Raw genomic sequence first — 19,473 nt, 5'->3', positions numbered from 1 at the left:
CTGATTACTCAAACAGTTAATAAAATATTCTTACACTGATTACTCAAGCATTTAATAAGTTTCTTACACTGATTACTCAAGCATTTAATAAAAGATTCTTACACTGATTACTCAAGCATTAAATAAAAGATTCTTACACTGATTACTCGACCATTTAATCAAAGATTCTTACACTGATTACTCAAGCATTTCATCAAAGATTCTTACACTGATTACTCAAGCATTTAATAAAAGATTCTTACACTGATTACTCAAGCATTTAATAAAAGTTTCTTACACTGATTACTCAAGCATTTAACAGTCAAGAACTTAAAAGATTCTTCACTGATTACTCAAGAATTTAATAAAAGATTCTTACACTGGTTACTCAAGCATTTAATAAAAGTTTCTTACATTGATTACTCAATCATTTAATAAAAGATCAAACTTTCAATTTTATATAATTGCTGTTCCATGATTTTATTTTACATCAGACCAAGGGAAGGCAACTTGGTAATGACAACACGTTAAAAGAGTATACAGGTCTCTTAAACTACTTCTATGAGTAGTTTTAAACCTTTTTCTAGAGTTTCTTCCTTAGGTACCATGTATGTTTAATTTATGCAAAAGCCTTAATTATGTATTCCTTCCTTAAGGTTATTTGATAAATTGAAAACATTGTGATAAGTCTGTTTCTCCATTGAATGCTCTTTGCATTATATTTTATTTTATTATTTCAGCCTGATATGAGAACTTCAATATCTAAGTTCATGGGTTTTGTACATAATTCTGTGAATGCAATGAGTCAGACTTACCTACAGAATGAAAGAAGATATAATTATACCACACCAAAAAGTTTCCTGGAACAGATTAAACTCTACCAAAATTTACTGAAGAAGAAAAATCTTGAACTACAAGCCAAGATTGTCAGGCTTGAAAATGGTTTAGAAAAATTGAGGAGTACTGCCCAACAAGTAAGTTGATACAGGATTTCTGAGATGGGGATTGTTTTAAACTGAAGGTTGAAAAGTATTCCCAGGCATATGCTTAGTCTTTCTTATGTGAGAATTTAGTAAATGAAATTAGACCACATATATTTTTTACTTTTTCAATTTGCTAGAAATGTATGGTCAGGGTACTATGTTCATATTTTGTGCAGATGACACATTACTGATCTAAACCATTCCTAACTTCCTAACATAATATGTGACTGAAAGGCCCAAAATGAAATAGGATCCAGAGAAATTGACTACCATACCAAATGTACCATTTTCCTCTCCATTAAATTACTGCATTCTTTAATGTTAACATTGTCATAAAACTTCCCCAAACTATATTGTATTTTAAATACAACCTGTAGTTGCTGATTAGGGATGTCTTTAACTTGGTAATGAATTCATTCGTTCAAAAGTTCACCATGGTCATCCTACAAGAAATATACTCTTTTAAGGGGTCCTTTTGAAGAAAAAAAAATCCTCTATTTTAGAACTGTTCTAATAGTTAAACAATTTTGTAGATCTTTTACTAAGTATCTTAACTATATCTTTATAACATTTGTTTTAACAGTTTTTTATATTCATGTCTCTTTAGGTAGATGATTTAAAATCTAAATTGGCTTCACAAGAAGTAGAGCTTGCCCAGAAAAATGAAGATGCCAACAAACTAATTTCTGTGGTTGGAGCAGAAACAGAAAAGGTGTCTGCAGAAAAGGCCATTGCTGATGGTGAAGAAAAGAAGGTTTCAAAAATCAATGAAGAAGTGTCCAAAAAACAAACTGATTGTTTGGCTGACCTGTCCAAAGCTGAACCTGCTCTAGCTGCTGCCGTAGAAGCTCTAAATACTTTGAACAAGGTAAAATTAATGAATTGTTTGTATAATGTTTCACAAAATCTGTTTTTAAAACTACTTTTGTAGGAACAAAAAATGTGGTATGACATTTCTATCATAACAGTTTCAACAGATATTTATTATACCCCCGCTTCAAAAAAAGTTGGGGTATACTGTTTTACTTTTGTCTTATCTGTCCATCAGTCACTCTATCTGTGCCATGAATATTTTTGCACATCTTTCTCAGAAACTACCTTTCAAGGATTTCTGAAATTTGGTATCCAAGTTTATATAAGTCAGCTAAACGTGGGATGCATTTTCAGATTCATCACTCAGCAACTTCCTGTTAACTGAAAATTTACATTATTTTACTCATGACATCCAAGTGGAATATTTTCATTATCAGGAACAACATTACAAGGATTTCTGAAATTTGGTTTCAGGCAGCGATACTGTGTGATGCTCAACAAACTCCTATTTACAGTAAAGTATTTTGGTGGGGGTATCATCAGTTTCACATGTTATGGCATCATCAAATGGGGCATGTTAGTTTACAATGATAACTTTAAAAATTTATGCCAAATGGGAGTTTTTACTCAGATTTTCACAGTTCATGGTCAGATGTAAAATTTGGTTAAAGGTAGTTTAACATGAAGTTCAGATCACACACATTAACTTGAAACTTGGTACACATGTGCATTACAATGTGCACAATTTAAAGTATTACAAAATTAAAATTGTGATCCAGATTTTATGTCACAGTTTTTTCCATCGTGAAAGAAGGTACAATGAACTACACCATTATTTACAGCTAACTTTGATAGTTATGATAGAATGATTCAACATATGAATTCTTTTTTGACAGGCCAATTTGACAGAATTGAAGTCTTTTGGATCTCCACCTGGTGCTGTAATTAATGTAGCCTCAGCTTGCATGTGTTTGTTATTTACCAATGGGAAAATTCCAAAAGACAAGAGTTGGAAAGCAGCTAAAAGCTCTATTATGAACAAGGTAAGTAATCGTTAGTCTGTCAGTTTGAAGATTTTTGTTTCATTTGGCTAAAAAGCTGTATTAAAGGTAAATGTTGGGTTAAAGAATAATTTGCAAAAGTAAATGGTAGCACATATGCATAGCTTTGTTCTTGGTGGCATGCTCAGTCATTTTTTATGCCCCTGCCATAGCATAAAGTGTAAACATTGTCCACCCCATCCATTTGTAGGTCTTTTAGATTAGTTTCTGTTCACCAATTTTAGTTTGCCTCAACCAAATGTTATAAAATGTATAAACAATGCTTATTACTACATATCAAGTTTCGAAACTTGGTGGTATCACTTTTACAGTTCTTGAGTTACATCCCTTTAAAAATGGAAAAATTGCTAAATCTGTCTTTTCCATTTTCAACTTTAGTTTACCACACCAAATGTTTTGAAACTGGTATTAACTACGTGAAACCTGCATCAGTATGTGGAAGTTGACTTGTACATATTTACAAGGGGGTCATCTGTGGCCCATAAACACATTCTCCATTTATTTTATTTTGATATACTGTTGATTCATCAATATTTGTTAGACACCAATTTTGTTGATTTCTTGGGTACAGGTGGACAACAAATTCAAATGTTCAATAAATTATAATTTTCTATAGGTTTGTATGCAGACTTTGACAAAACCACAAATCAAATATCCAAGAAAATGCTAGTTCCCTCATCCATGAAAATAAATGAATCAACAGGATGATAAGTTTTTATTTTGACTCGGTCTAAAATAGTATGTTCTATACAGTTTTTGGATGGATGACGGGAATTCCCTTTGATTTTGAGAGTTTGCTCTTAGTGTGCCATATTTTAAGAACTTTGTTAAAAGAGTGTATATGCAGACCTGTACATGATCTGATATGTAAGGTAAATTGTTGTCCATAGATCCTCACCATTTCATACAATTATACAACAGAAAACAACCTAAACTTGACATCAAATGTTTCTTTAGAAATGTGAAAAAATCACTGATTTTTTTTATTGATTACATCTAAGTTTTCTTTATTGTTAGCTTTTGTTTTATGTTAACTTATATGAAGCATGACTGTTTAAATCATTTTTATGTCCCATTTATGGGCATTATGTTTTCTGGTCTTTGCGTCCGTTCATTTGTTCGTCTGTTCGTCCTTCCGTCAGTTCGTCCCATTTCAGGTTAAAGTTTTTGGTCGAGGTAGTTTTTGATGAAGTTGAAATCCGATCAACATGAAACTTAGTAAACATGTTCCCTATAATATGATCTTTCTAATTTTAATGCCAAATTAGAGATTTCATCCCATTTTCATGGTCCACTGAACATAGAAAATGATAGTGCGGATGGGGCATCCGTGTACTTGGGACACATTCTTGTTATTCTTTATTTTACAGATTGATGCTTTCCTGGATAACCTGATTAATTATGACAAAGATAACATTCACGAGAATTGTCTAAAAGCAGTTGATCCTTACCTGAAAGATCCTGAGTTTAATCCTGATTTTATAAGATCTAAGTCTGGTGCTGCTGCTGGTCTTTGCTCCTGGGTCATCAACATTGTAACTTATTACAATGTATATTGCACTGTAGAGCCTAAGCGTATGGCCCTTGCTCAAGCCAATGCCGAATTAAATGCTGCAAAGGAAAAACTTAAACATATTACAGCTAAAATCAATCAATTGGAGGCTGATCTTAAAAAGTTGACGGACGAGTTTGAGAAAGCAACAAATGAGAAACTAAGATGTCAACAAGAGGCTGAATTGACAGGCAAGACTATTGATTTAGCTAACAGATTAGTTGGAGGTCTAGCATCTGAAAATGTAAGATGGGCTGAATCTATAAGTGAATATAGAGAACAGGAGAAAACATTGCCTGGGGATGTTTTGTTGACCACAGCTTTTGTATCATACTTTGGATGTTTTACTAAACAGTACAGATTAGATTTAATGGATGGTCACTGGATCCCATTCTTAAACAGCTTAGAAATCCCTATACCTATCTCAGAAGGGTTGGACCCACTAAGTCTTCTGACTGATGATGCACAGGTAGCTACATGGAATAATGAAGGTCTACCCAGTGACAGAATGTCATCAGAAAATGCCACAATTCTATCCAACTGTGAACGTTGGCCTCTGATGATTGATCCTCAGCTTCAAGGAGCAAACTGGATCAAAACAAAGTATGGAGCAAACTTGAAAATCATACGTCTTGGCCAGAAAGGTTATTTGGATGCCTTAGAAAGAGCTGTTTCATCAGGAGATGTTGTTTTTCTAGAAAATATTGGAGAAACTGTTGATCCTGTTTTGGATCCTCTCATTGGTAGGAACACCATTAAAAAAGGACGAGCTATTAAAATGGGTGACAAGGAGGTTGAATATCATCCCGACTTTAAACTTGTCATCCAGACTAAACTTGCTAACCCACATTATCAGCCAGAAATGCAAGCTCAGACAACACTTATTAATTTTACTGTGACCAAAGATGGATTAGAAGATCAGCTGTTGGCTGTTGTTGTTGGAAAGGAGAGACCTGATTTAGAGAAGCTGAAAGCAGATCTTACCAGGCAACAGAACCAGTTTAAGATTACCATCAAAGAATTAGAAGATTCGTTACTGGCTCGTTTGTCAGCAGCTGAAGGCAACTTTCTTGGAGATTATGCTTTAGTGGAGAATTTAGAAACAACTAAGAGAACTGCAGCAGAGATTGAAATAAAGGCAGCTCAGGCTAAAAAGACTGAAGTAGAAATCAACACAGCTAGAGAACATTACAGACCAGCTGCTGCTAGAGCATCTCTTCTCTACTTCATACTTAATGATCTCAACAAAATACACCCTATGTACCAGTTCTCACTGAAGGTAATCTTAAATCCATTCCATATACTAGTTCCAGTTGAAGGTACTCTAAAATCTATTCCATAAACCAGTGCTTTCTGAATCCACTCCAATGCACTAGTTATCATTATAAAACATATAAGGGTGTAGGTTTATTTAAAAAGAGAACTATACCCTTAGCTATTTATCTTTAACCTAATTTCCATTTATCAAAATAGTAATATCTAAGAATCTCCACTGAATTAATTTATAAATGCAAATAGAAATAAGAAGATGTGCTGTGAGTGCCAATGAGACAGCTCTCAATCCAAATCACAATGTGTAAAAAGTTAACAACTATATGCCAAAGTACTACCTTCAACATAAATCATTGGCTTACACCAAACAGCAAAGTATAAAGGGTCCCAAAATAATTAGTGCATAATAATTCAAACAGGAAAACCAACCATCTAATCTATATAAAAAACTAGAAAACAATTATGAACCACTGAACAACAGGTTCCTGACTTAGGACAGGTGCAAAACAAATGCAGCAAGTTTAAATGTTTTACATTAAACAGGCGCCAACCTTCACCCTTTCCTGAAATAGTAGAGCAATTTTACAACATATAAAGACACACTATAAAATATCAATTAAAATTGCTGAACTCAATCAAAAAGACATTTTTACAAAAACAAGTAAACATACACTGAATGAATAAATTTGATCTATCAGACTATGACACAATATAAGACAATATTAGAAGCTGTTTAACTACAACTAGGAAACTTTATAAATACCCCTTGTTTCTGTGGAACACAGATTTTCAATTGACTTTTTCCCTATAGGACTATAGTGTTATTGAGTGGCTGTTTCTGTATTGGTCTTGTTATAGATTCAAGGTTACCTGTATTGTTGGCCGATACAGCTGATCGAGAATCTATAACAGGGCCAATACAGAAACAGCCAGTTGATAACACTTTTATTAAATGATTATAAGAAAATTAAAAACCGGAAGAGAACGTTCTGTATTAGCTTGGCCAATACAGCTTTTTCCTATATTGGCCTTGTTTTTTCCGTTTAAGACGTTACAAAACATTGCGCATCATTTAATCTGTTTATTTTGTGATTTTGATTAAAAAAATATAATACAAATGTTTTTATGCATAACGATACCACCAAAGTTAAGTAATGGCCTAAGAAAAATTGAAACCAGAAGTGAACGTCCCATAGTGGCCCTATTCGTTCAAAAAGCAACATAAACTCTGGATTTATATCGACAGTGGAATGTCATCAGTATTGCACATACAGATTTATATGTATCTGGGCTTATTTGCTCATATCATTTAATAAATCATAATATTATATTTTAACAGGCATTCAGTGTGGTGTTCGAGAAAGCCATAGATAAGGCAGAACCACATGAGGAGGTTAAAGGCAGGGTTGACAACTTGATAGATTGTATTACACATTGTGTCTTCCTGTATACAGCAAGAGGATTATTTGAAAAAGATAAAATAATTTTTACAGCTCAGATGAATTTCCAGGTAATTAATTGATCCATGATTACCAAAATTAAGTTTCAAATACATCTGACCTTATAATATGGACTTTGATTTTCTGCAGCAAAAATAGAAAAATTTTCAGGGATTTACAGGCCGATGCTTTTGAGACCAAACAACCATGCAAATTTGGATAAAAACAAATTTCTTTTTAAAAAGTTATTTCAAAGAGAGGTGAATGAAACCAGAGGGACATTCAAACTCATAAGTTGAAAATAAACTGACATAAACATAGCTGAGAAAGAAAAGAAAAAACCAAGTAACCAATAAAAACCCAACAATAGTACACAAAACACAACATAGAAAACTGAAGACTGAGCAGCACAAACCCACCAAAAAACTGGGGGTGATCTCAGGTGCTCTGGAAGGGTAAGCAGATCTTGCTCCACATTTGGCCCCGGTTATGTTGCTCAAATTTCCTCATACCAGTATCATTTATATTTCTTATAAAACTGCACCCTACCAATAAAACTTAAAAGTAATAGATAATTGAAGGCTTGAATGATTTATAACAAAGTAACAGCTTTGATTTTAAAAATTATACATATTATCTGACCTAGTGCAATAGACTTTTACCTTTCAGTAAAAAATAACATAAATTAATATGATTTCTTGCAACTTTTGTGGAGGTAAATTATGTCAAACATCCATATTATGTGTGACATTTCTAATGATTTTAATCTTTGCTATAAGAGGTATACTCACTGAATCAAAGGTTTTGCACATTTCTTCCATTTGGGAATAAATCTTTTTGGATATGAAAAATAAACAAGTTTTATCTCATAATTGCAAAATATTTGTTCAGTAAATATATACTGACCAACTTTAGAAACGCAACACTAGATTATTTTTTGTAATTCTAATTTTCAAATATTCAATTTTTTGTAAACAAACTTATGAACAGAAAGTTCTTTCATTACTTCAATGTTTAAAAAAAATGCCAGGTCAAAAGTTGAATTGATTACGTCATTTTCAACGTTCAATTATTGTGGTATACACTGAAACCCTGGTTTTTCCCTTACTAATGAATGTGTAACCATCAAAAGCAATGACTGCCTGTAACAAACGCCAAAATGATTATCAGAAAGGTTAACAAATTCTGTTCGGCACTTTTTGGGTTCTGTTTTTCACCTTCTGATTTTACCGATGTTCCACCCAGTACAATGGGTTTTGGCAATTATGCGGTTGAATCTTTTTTAAAGGCTTTAAATGTTTTTCTGTAGTTGATTCATTGGCAGTTCAGTTAATGGGAAACATTTATGGCATTAATCTGTGCAAAATGGCATTCAGCAATTTGATTAGCAGTTGACATTGTGGTCGTAGGTCTGTCTTGCAAATGACGTTTCATTGTCACTACATGTTGATCTGGTCATTGATGATCTTCAACAAATCCCTTCTACCAGTATCATTGTCGAGAGGACAGTAAGAAGAGTTTCTGACTTCAGATTGTCTGGTTGCAGCATGTTCACGTTTTCCTGTTTGCAGTATTCTAATGAGTTAATCCAGTTTTTTATTCGTCAGTCTTTGCAATATGGCGATGCAAAATTTTTTAACTGATTTAAGTGTGGTCAAGGATTGAAAGAACTGTTTCACAAAGAAAAAATAATGAAAAAATCTTTTTTTGGTTCGAAATTTCGCTTTCTGAAATTTGTGCAATCTCAATAATTCGGTAGGTTTAATAACCATAGGTAAGTCAGATGTTGATATTTTCAAAAGAGAAAGAAGTATGATAAGCATGAATAGTAGTTGTATAAGGATCAAAGATGATTTGGTAAAAAAAAATCGACAAAATGAGTGTTGTGTTTTTAAAGCCATTCAGTATATTTGGTCTTGCGCCTCTGTATGTTTTTTACAAGCAGAGACCAGTTTAAGTTTATTATTTTTATTTCAAAACTAATTGGTCGGTTATCTTTATATTTTAAATATTACCGGTACTGATTATGAGATTTTTATGTATTTATTGATAGATTTTATTGGCCAGTAAAGAAATAAGCACTTCGGAGCTGGACTTTCTTCTTAGATTTCCAGCTGTTCCTAATGTGACATCACCAGTTGATTTCATGAGTAACAACAGTTGGGGAGGAATTAAAGTGAGTTATTTCTACAACTACAAATTACTAAAAGACAAAGTTATCTTTCATTATTAGAATATAAGTAAATATAAACTTTGTTGGCACTGGTTGCATAAATATGCTTAAATCCAAAATACTCACTGATCACTATGTTCAACCTTTTTTTTTAATACTTGATACACACATTAACTGTTATTGATATAAAAATGAATTCTGAAGTTTTGCAACTTCCATGTCAATAAACAGTTATCACTTCAACATGAACTTTAAAACTAAATATTATATCCAATATGCACATTGATGTCAAAAGAATTTCTTATGATATTTTTCATATTCATTGGATTAAGTAAGGACTATTCCAGGAAAAAATGTGAAGGTGTGTTGGAAACCACATGAAGCATTGAACAGGGGTTCTCACTATTGACATGTTGTGCTGAAATGATTATTATTTATATTTGTAAAGGCTATGTCTGGAATGGATGATTTCCGCAACTTAGACCGTGATATCGAAGGATCTGCTAAAAGATGGAAGAAGTTTGTAGAGAGTGAAGCTCCAGAGAAGGAGAAGTTCCCCCAGGAGTGGAAAAATAAAACATCTCTACAGAAACTATGTATGATGAGGGCTTTACGACCTGACAGAATGACTTATGCGGTTACGTATGTATTGAACTATATTCTCTGCAAATGAAAATTCAGTGATACAGTGGGAACTAAATAAAAAATCTCCTTGTCAAAGTTAATGAATATTGCTAGGTTCTAAACTGTTTAGATTGAATTCAGTGACAAGTTATTTAAAGGGATTACACCAGACGAAAAATTTGCATGGATCTGAATATAATATAAGAGCCTTCATCCATGTATAATAATACTACTCAATTATACAGAAACATTAAAATCTTGGCAAATTCAGATGAGACCAAATATTAGTATAACTGGACATGAGTTGATGCAATTGAGGGAAAGGGGACTTGTACAAATATTATCAAATTATGTTTGTTCCCAGGATAGCACTTTCCTTTCATCTTTTAAACCCATCAAATTTGAATGAAGGATTAGTCTTATCAAAAGCTTGCACAAGTTCAATTTTATTGAAAAATGTGATAATGGAAATTGAATATTTTTCATTAGTGTTAGGTATGGGAACTTGCATATACAGGTTTATTGAAATATATATATACTGAAGAACAAGTAATTGTACTATATACCATTTGGCAAAATGATCTTGAGGCTTCCATGCACAAACCAATATGCACAATTCTGTAAAATGTCCCTGTGAAACGTTATCCATATTGCTCAGAGTCAGATCTAAAATATTTGTATCCATACTGATTACTTTTGTAATATTTGACAATCCCGCATAGACCACATGTGCTGTTGCAAGTCGTTCCTAAATTTGATGTTTGCCAATTAAGTAGTTATCAAAGGTACCAGGATTATAATTTAGTACGCCAGACGTGTTTCGTCTACATAAGACTCATCAGTGACGCTCATATCAAAATTATCAAATTAAGAACATTATTATGTAAAATATATATTTAATAAAACTGGTATTTACAGAACATTTGTTGAAGAAAAACTTGGAGGAAAATACACCAGTGGTGCTGGAGTGGAGTTTGCCAAGTCATTTGAAGAATCGGGTCCAGCTACACCAATGTTCTTCATCTTATCTGCTGGTGTAAATCCACTGAAAGATGTAGAAATGCATGGGAAAAAGATTGGATGGATGGAAGATAATGAAAACTTTCATATTATCTCCCTTGGACAAGGTCAAGAGGTTGTTGCAGAGAAATTTATGGATCTTTCCGCAGAAAAGGGGCATTGGGTTGTCTTAGAGGTGAGTTGTAGTGTTTGAAATAAACTGGATGGATTTCACTGAATTTTAAAACTTATACACAATGCTTCTTTCATGTGCCACAAGACACATCTATAAAGTTCATGAGTTATTCTTTATAAGTATAAATATTGCTGAATTTTTTTTCCTTTCTCTAACTTAAGTAAGCCTCAACCAAATGTTATGAAACTTATACACAATGCTTACTTTAAGATCAAGTTTGAAATTGTGTGGTGTCACATTTACCTTTAATGAATTATGCCACTTTATTAATTGAAAAATTGCTAAATCTGTTATATCTGTTCTGTAACTTAAGTGTGCCTCAACAAAATGTTATGAAACTTACAGTGTTGGTCCGAGACCACAATTGTCGTCCCTTGATTTTCGTTGTTCACGAATATAGTCCCTAGTGTTGACAGTGGGTTACTTGCCATTAATTTTTATACCCCTTCCAAATTTATTTTTCCATGTTTAATGCCTCAAATTGCAAGTAGGGGGGTGAAATTACACTGTAAAAAACATTGGGTCCAGAATTTTAAAGGAAAGTAGGGATTTGGTCCAGCTGAAAAAGATTGAAAATTAGCACTTCGGAAGCTGTCAAAAGATTTAAAGACGCCCTAAACATAAAATTGTCCATATTTTGAGTTAGAGCCGATGAAGTTTTCTATAATTTTGATATAATTTGTCCCAAAAGTAGTACAAAACACTGTAAAAGTTTCTTTGAGAAAGCGCAGGTGGGATTTTTTTTATATGCACTACGAAATAATTGTGTTCTTGGACCTGTTACACACAATAAATGTCATCTTAAAACAGTCTAACTACATGAATCCTGCATCTGTATGTGGAAGTTGACTCGTGCATATTTACAAGTGTGTCAATATTTATATATCTTTGTTAATAACTTGAATCTTGTATGAATTCTACAGTTTAAAAAAAAGGAGCCTACCTTTCAGGTAATTTCAAAATGATTAAAACTGTAAAAAATATCCTTGGTCACACATGCTTGAAAACAATTTGTCAATTATTCGCTTCGGACACAATAAATTGTTAAACATGTTGTTTTCCATTTTTTTGTGACATTTTTATTTTGAAAAACTTCTTTTCAGAATGTACATTTAGTTGCCAAGTGGCTGCCTACTTTAGAAAAGAAAATAGAGAAGTATAGTGAAAATAGTCATCCTGATTATCGTGTGTTTATTAGTGCAGAACCTGCGGGCACACCAGAATCTCACATTATGCCACAAGGAATACTGGAGAGTGCTATCAAAATCACCAATGAACCTCCAACAGGAATGTTTGCTAATCTTCACAAAGCTTTAGATAACTTTAATCAGGTATAAAGTTTCATCAGCATTTTATATGATTTTTTAGGAAGATTACTATCAAAATTAATTGTGTGTTGAAATTTCCTGTATATTGTATTGAATGCAAAAAAGATGTTTTTATATATATGTAATTGCAAACTGAAATTAAGGTAAAAATAATTATGTCAGAATTGATAAAGCTCCTTCTTAATGCCTTATAAATTTCCTTATAAATTTTTCTGGTTGTACATGTATTTGTATCAGTCCATGTAATGTTAACACAATTCATTGTTGTAAAAGATTTCATAAGTGTCATATAAGTACAATGAGGTAGGAAACAAGAAAGGAACGTCAAACGTAACAAAATGTAGGCTGCACCAAATTTTAATTTCTAGTTTTTCAGACTCCTACTGTTGAAAAAGAGAAGTATATAAGGAGAAATTTTATTTTCATTTTGTTCTCTAAAATGTAGATCAGTTTTGTGTTGAAGATCACAATCTTACTTTTAAAAGCACAAGAGACTTAAAATTGTAAGCATATTTTTGGATTTTGACGCTGTTAATCAAAATGGGTTTTTTTTGCTGACATTTTACAACATGCAGGGAATTCAACAATCTAGGTAATGACCTGAATGTTTGAATTTTTAACATCAGTTTTGATTTTGTTTATATTTAGTGATTTTAAAAATTATTTACAGGAAAGCTTGGAAATGTGTTCAAAAGAGACAGAATTCAAGGTTATTTTATTCTCCCTATGTTATTTCCATGCTGTTGTCTGTGAAAGGAGAAAGTTTGGACCGCAAGGCTGGAACAGGTCATATCCATTCAATAATGGAGATCTAACCATTAGTGCTATGGTCCTGTATAATTATTTAGAAGCCAATTCTAAAGTGCCATGGGAAGATTTGAGGTATTTGTTTGGTGAGATTATGTATGGTGGTCACATCACAGATGACTGGGATCGACGACTTGATAAGACATATCTAGAGGTCTATATGCATCCCATCATGGTAAGTACAATAGTAATGCCTGAGACATAGAAGAATTTTACACACAACATGAATTTTTCATCATAAATAGATGTATGTTGGATATTTTTTATTGTATGTATAATAGCTTTAAATAAGTTTATAGACTTAGATTATGTTTTTTTTATAGAAAAATATCAGTCATAGTAAAACATAGAAATTATACAAATGTAAAGATATGATCAGCTAGCTAGCTATTCATTTCACAAAAAAAATATTTACAATAAATTTGATTGTATTTAAGTTTTACAAGAATGTATTTGACTTTGACTTATTATAGTAATATATTCTGTGAAAAGAACTGCAGGCCATTATCATGCTTACTACCAATATTCTGTAAAACTTTTTTATCATTAGTACTTTTATAGATAACACATAACTTTGATGAATGGATTGTTTTTATGCCCCATTTATGGGCATTATGTTTTCTGGTCTGCATCCGTTTGTCCTTCCCGCTTCAGGTTAAAGTTTTTGGTCAAGGTAGTTTATAATCAACTTGAAACTTAGTACACATGTTTCCTTTGATATGATCTTTCTAATTTTAATGCCAAATTATAGTTTTGACACCAGTTTCACGGTCCACTGAACATAGCAAATGATAGTGCGATTTGGGTATCTGTGTACTATGGACAGATTCTTGTTTTCTTTCTTATCTAAGCATCCCATATCAGGTACAGGGATTTACCATTAAGGTCCAGGTTCATCATCTTGAAATTTGTACACATGCATGTTCATTATTATGTGAATATATGTCTGAATGTTTTTAATGCCACATTACAGTTTTGCCTTCATAACAAGGTTTACTGAACATAGAAATGTTTGTGGGAAATAGGTATATTCACAGGTTCTATTAAGATTTAGGTTCAGGTAGTTAACCATGATGTTTTTTTAATGTCAAATTGAAATGTACTATACACTTGTTTGTTTTGAGATGAATTTTTAAAATTGCTAATCTTACCCTGATTTGAGGTTTCACTAAACATTGACATTGTATAGTGTGTGTGTGGTAAGGTGTCTTATGGTTGTATATTCTTATCATTGTCCTTTTTTTTTTTTTAGCTTGATGGTGAGTTATTTTTAGCTCCTGGATTTCCATCACCACCAAATACTGATTATAAAGGTTACCATGCTTACATAGATGAATGTTTACCACCTGAGAGCCCATACTTGTATGGCCTTCATCCTAATGCAGAAATAGAGTTTCTCACAACTTTATCTGAGAACATGTTTAGGACTGTGTTTGAGATGCAACCCAGAGATGCTGGAGCGGGAGCAGGAGCAGGTGTCAGTAGAGAAGAGAAGGTAAGAAATAGGATCTAAAGGGGAACAGGTGTCAATAAAGAAAGAACATAAGGAATGCACAAGGGGATCCAGTGTTCTCCCCTGGGCCTTAAAGCACTGTGGTACCCTGGTGCTATCTTGGATGATTTTATAATAGAATGGTGCTATATTTTTTGGAAACAGTACTATGTTTATTTCCATGGTGCTATTTAAAAGTTCCGAGGAGGAAGATTGAGGGGAGCAGGTGTCAGTAGAGCGGGTAAAGTAAGAAATTACTTAAGAACTGTTATACCCATGCTAAATAAAGAGAGGATTTGTGGTGAATGTTGTATTCATTTTCTCTTTTGTTTAACCATATGCACTCCTCCTAAATCAGATATAGGATTTCGTAGAAGTTTTCAGCAAATTCTGAATAACTTTTGGCATTGTACATTGTATACCCCCAATCAAGGAGTTATGGCTGTATTACTATTATGATTGCCAATGAGACAACTGTCCACAAGAGACCAAAATGACACAGACATTAACAACTATAGGTCACCGTACAACCTTCAACAATGAGCAAAGCCCATACCGCATAGTCAGCTATAAAAGGCCCTGATATGACAATGTAAATCAATTCAAACGAGAAAACTAACAGCCTTATTTATATAAAAAATGAACGAAAAACAAATATGTAACACACTAACAAACGACCACCACTGAATTACAGGCTCCTGACTTGGGACAGGCACATACATAAATAATGTGGCGGGGTTAAACATGTTAGCGGGATCCCAACCCTCCCCCTAACCTGGGACAGTGTTAGATAGGCTATTTGCCAAACAAATGTTTTCAGTTAATGGCCTGATGACAAAGTATTTACTTTTATCACTCAAGACTTCTTGTATAAATTCACTCTCTGACATATTTTCTGAAACCTGTTTATAATGTCTGAGGAAATTCATTTGGCAGAATGTTGAATGAATAACTGGAAGTTCCACTTGACTTACAAATCAGTGCTTTATTTACTGCATCCTCCAAACAGTATCCAATTACAACCATTATAATATATAGTCATTCCATCTAATTCAATCGCCCTGAACATACATGAAATATTTGAAACTTGACAATAAGCAACCACCATTCAATCAATCATCTAATTCTAAATATAAAAATCATCTTGTGTTTCAAAACATGATTGATCTCAAAAGTTTACTGAAGTAGTTAACAGAATTGCGTTTTTATATCCTGGTCTTTTGTACACCATGATGCTAGTCAAGGAACAGTTTCATATTGCTATATCTCTTATTGTGTACTTACAGATTAAAGGAATTCTGGATGAAATATTAGATAAGTTACCAGAGGAGTTTAATCTTTTGGAATTAATGGCTAAAGTTCCTGTTGAAGAAAGAACTCCATACATTGTTGTTGCTTTCCAAGAATGTGAAAGGATGAATGTACTCAGTAGTGAACTTAGAAGATCATTAAAGGAACTGAATCTTGGTTTGAAGGTAATCATTAGGCATCAATAGAATTAACTTATTTTCATTTATGTATCCAATGATTGAAAGTGCATGTGGGATAGACATCAATTAAGCAGCAGCCCATTTTAATCTCTTTACACAATATATGGCAATCCATTATTAAATGAAATGCACAGATTATAATTTAACTTTATAGTGGAGGAAAAACAAATTAAAAGCAAGATTACAGATAAAAAAAAAGAGGCTGGATTGTTGCAATTCTTTACATAGGCAGTTTGACCTCATCAGACAGGATGTTTTGCAACGGTTCTATTTATATTTCAGTTTTCATGTACTAAATAATTTTATATTTTTTAGTTTAAAAACAGAGTCTCTTGATTAAATTGTTGTCCTATTTTTGTTTTTGTTTTATTTTTATATAGAAACTGATTACTGAGGTATAAATATAAAAGGAAGTTAACAAATTAATATATTTTAGGGAGAATTGACAATAACTGCTGCCATGGAAGATATTGGTAATGCGTTATTTTTGGATTCTATCCCAGCCAGCTGGGCCAAGAGAGCCTACCCATCACTGTTTGGTCTGACTGCCTGGTATGTTGATCTGTTGCTGAGAATTAAAGAATTAGAGAATTGGGTTGCCGACTTCCAATTACCTGCTGCTGTGTGGCTTGGAGGATTCTTTAACCCACAATCATTCCTCACAGCTATTATGCAGCAAATGGCAAGAAAGAATGAATGGCCACTAGATCGTATGGCTTTGCAGTGTGATGTTACTAAGAAGAATCGTGAAGATATGGCTGGTCCTCCTCGTGAAGGAGCATATGTACATGGATTGTTTATGGAAGGAGCCAGGTGGGACCTACAGACAGGAATGATAGCTGAGGCTCGTTTGAAGGAATTGGCATCACCAATGCCAGTCATATTTATAAAAGCTATTCCAGTAGATCGTATGGATGCCAGAAATGTATATGAATGTCCAGTATACAAGACAAAAAGCCGAGGACCAACTTATGTTTGGACATTCAACCTCAAATCAAAGGAGAAAGCAAGTAAATGGACATTAGGAGGAGTAGCTCTGTTACTTCAAGTTTAAACACTATGTACAAAAATACAAATGTTGACAGAATGTTGAGCACTTGACTAGAGTTAAACTACCACTCTATATAGTCAATTTTAGGATCATTTTAGTGGAAATAAATTTAATTTTGCTTTGTTTGCACATGCATGCAATATATTTTTTTTACTGCTATTAACCATATAAAATGGTGCTATTCAACAGTATTTATTATTTGTTATATTTAATTTTCTCATTATTTATTGAATATGTTTCCAAAATTGCCAAATAGTTACTAGTATTAATAGAATATTTACATATTTATTTGGAGTTCTATGTTTACAGTTTTTGGAATGTTTTCCTGATGTGTTCATATACATTTGTTTACCAGTTGAATTTAAGTTGTTTAAAAGTAAATATTTTTTATATTAAATATGTTAATAAATAAATATACACATGTTTGATATATATTCTCATCTGGCCAAATTCCCATGTATTGGCATAGATATAGCTGTTATGTTTTTGGGGAAAGTATTGATATCCTAAAAAAAAAGTAAAATCACAAAAATACTGAACTCCGAGGAAGATTCAAAACATGAAGTCCCCAATCAAATGTCAAAATCAAATGATATAACACATCAAATCAATGGACAACAACTGTCATATTCCTGACTTAGTACAGGCACTTTCAAATGTAGAAATGGTGGATTGAACCTGGTTTTATAGCGCTAAACCTCTCATTTGTATGACAGTCGCATCAAATTCCTCTTTTTTTTCACGATATGTGGACAAAACAGACATAATAGGTAAAATAGTCAAAATATGGGTACAGCAGTCATCACTGTGTCACAATCTCGAAACTGAAATATGGTTTAAAAATTGTCTTTCTTATATTTAATTGTTGTGTCTAAATCCATAGAAAATAATGAGACATGGTTGATTGGCAGTGAGACAACTATCCAACAGAAACAAAACAGACTGAAATGTCTCACCTTCTTTACTAACCATTGAATTGAAAGCTTTACAACCTTAACATGATCCAAAAAAATTAAGTCAAGGATGTATAAACCGAAAGGAAATACATGTACATCTTACAATCATTCAATAAACTAAATATAGATGACCTATTGCTTATAGTTTCCAAGGTGCAGATTTAACCAAGAACAAGAGTTCACACACTGAAATGTCTCGCCTTCTTTACTAGTCATTGATATTATGTTGATCTAAATATTAAGCTTTATTACAACTGTCATAAAAACTAAACATTAACCAAGAAAACTAATCATTGACCAATGAACCATGAAAATGAGGTCAAGGTCAGATGAACCACCATGCTAGACAGGCATGTACAGCTAACAATTCTTCCATACAACAAATGTAGTTGACCTATTGCATATAGAATTAGAAAAAAAGACTAAAACTCAAAAACTTAACTTTTACCACTGAATGGTCAAGGTGAGATGATACTTGCCAGTTAGACATTTACACCTTTCAATCATTCCATACACCAAATATAGTAGACCTATTGCATACAGTATAAGAAAAACAGACCAAAACACAAAAACTTAACTATAACCACTGAACTATGAAATTGAGGTCAAGGTCAGATGACACCTGCCAGTTTTGTACACCAAATATACTAGACCTATTGCTTATAGTATGTCAGATATGGACTTGACCACCAAAACTTAACCTTGTTCACTGATCGATGAAATGAGGTTGAGGTCAAGTGAAAACTGTCTGATGGGCATGATGACCTTGCAAGGTACGCACAAACCAAATATGGTTAAACTATCACTTATAAGAGATAATTTAACATAACAGAAAATCTTTTTTTTTTCCAAGTAGTCACTGAACCATGAAAATGAGTTCAAGGACATTGGACATGCGACAGACAGAAACTTCGTAACATAAGGCATCCATATACACAGTATGAAGCATCTAGGTATTCCACCTTTTAAAATATAAAGCTTTTAAGGAGTAAGCTAACGCCGCCGCTGGTCACTATCCCTATGTCAAGCTGTTGCAGTCTCGACAAAAAATAAATATTGACCAATGAACTATGAAAATTAAGTCAAGGTCAGATGTATCATACCAGGCACACATGTACAGCTTACAAACATATCATGAATTAAATATATTGGCCTCTTATTCCTGAATGTTTGAGAAATTACCCCCAAACTGAATCCCAGACTTCCCTTTGTGATAAGGAACCTTGTGGAACAATGTCCAAGAGATCCCTACATTCAC

The 19,473-nt window shown here is 33.0% G+C and overlaps 1 protein-coding gene across 1 annotated transcript in view; it reads left to right on the top strand.

Moving 5' to 3' along the window:
- LOC139511315 (dynein beta chain, ciliary-like) overlaps positions 1–17,265 on the top strand; it is a 77,136-nt gene extending 59,871 nt beyond the window's left edge. The window contains exons 37-49 of the mRNA XM_071297956.1: positions 720–953; positions 1,570–1,830; positions 2,672–2,818; positions 4,207–5,667; positions 7,000–7,170; positions 9,153–9,275; positions 9,721–9,914; positions 10,815–11,091; positions 12,195–12,422; positions 13,090–13,401; positions 14,479–14,721; positions 16,005–16,193; positions 16,645–17,265. Coding sequence (XP_071154057.1) covers positions 720–953; positions 1,570–1,830; positions 2,672–2,818; positions 4,207–5,667; positions 7,000–7,170; positions 9,153–9,275; positions 9,721–9,914; positions 10,815–11,091; positions 12,195–12,422; positions 13,090–13,401; positions 14,479–14,721; positions 16,005–16,193; positions 16,645–17,262 — 4,458 coding nt within the window. The 3' untranslated portion in view covers positions 17,263–17,265. The remainder of the gene's footprint in view (positions 1–719; positions 954–1,569; positions 1,831–2,671; positions 2,819–4,206; positions 5,668–6,999; positions 7,171–9,152; positions 9,276–9,720; positions 9,915–10,814; positions 11,092–12,194; positions 12,423–13,089; positions 13,402–14,478; positions 14,722–16,004; positions 16,194–16,644) is intronic.
- Positions 17,266–19,473: the final 2,208 nt, after the last annotated feature.

This window comes from Mytilus edulis, chromosome 2 (assembly GCF_963676685.1).
Source record: "Mytilus edulis chromosome 2, xbMytEdul2.2, whole genome shotgun sequence".
Lineage (NCBI taxonomy): Eukaryota > Metazoa > Mollusca > Bivalvia > Mytilida > Mytilidae > Mytilus > Mytilus edulis.
The sequence above is the reverse complement of the archived record's forward strand: the minus strand, read 5'-3'. Positions and strand labels throughout refer to the sequence as shown.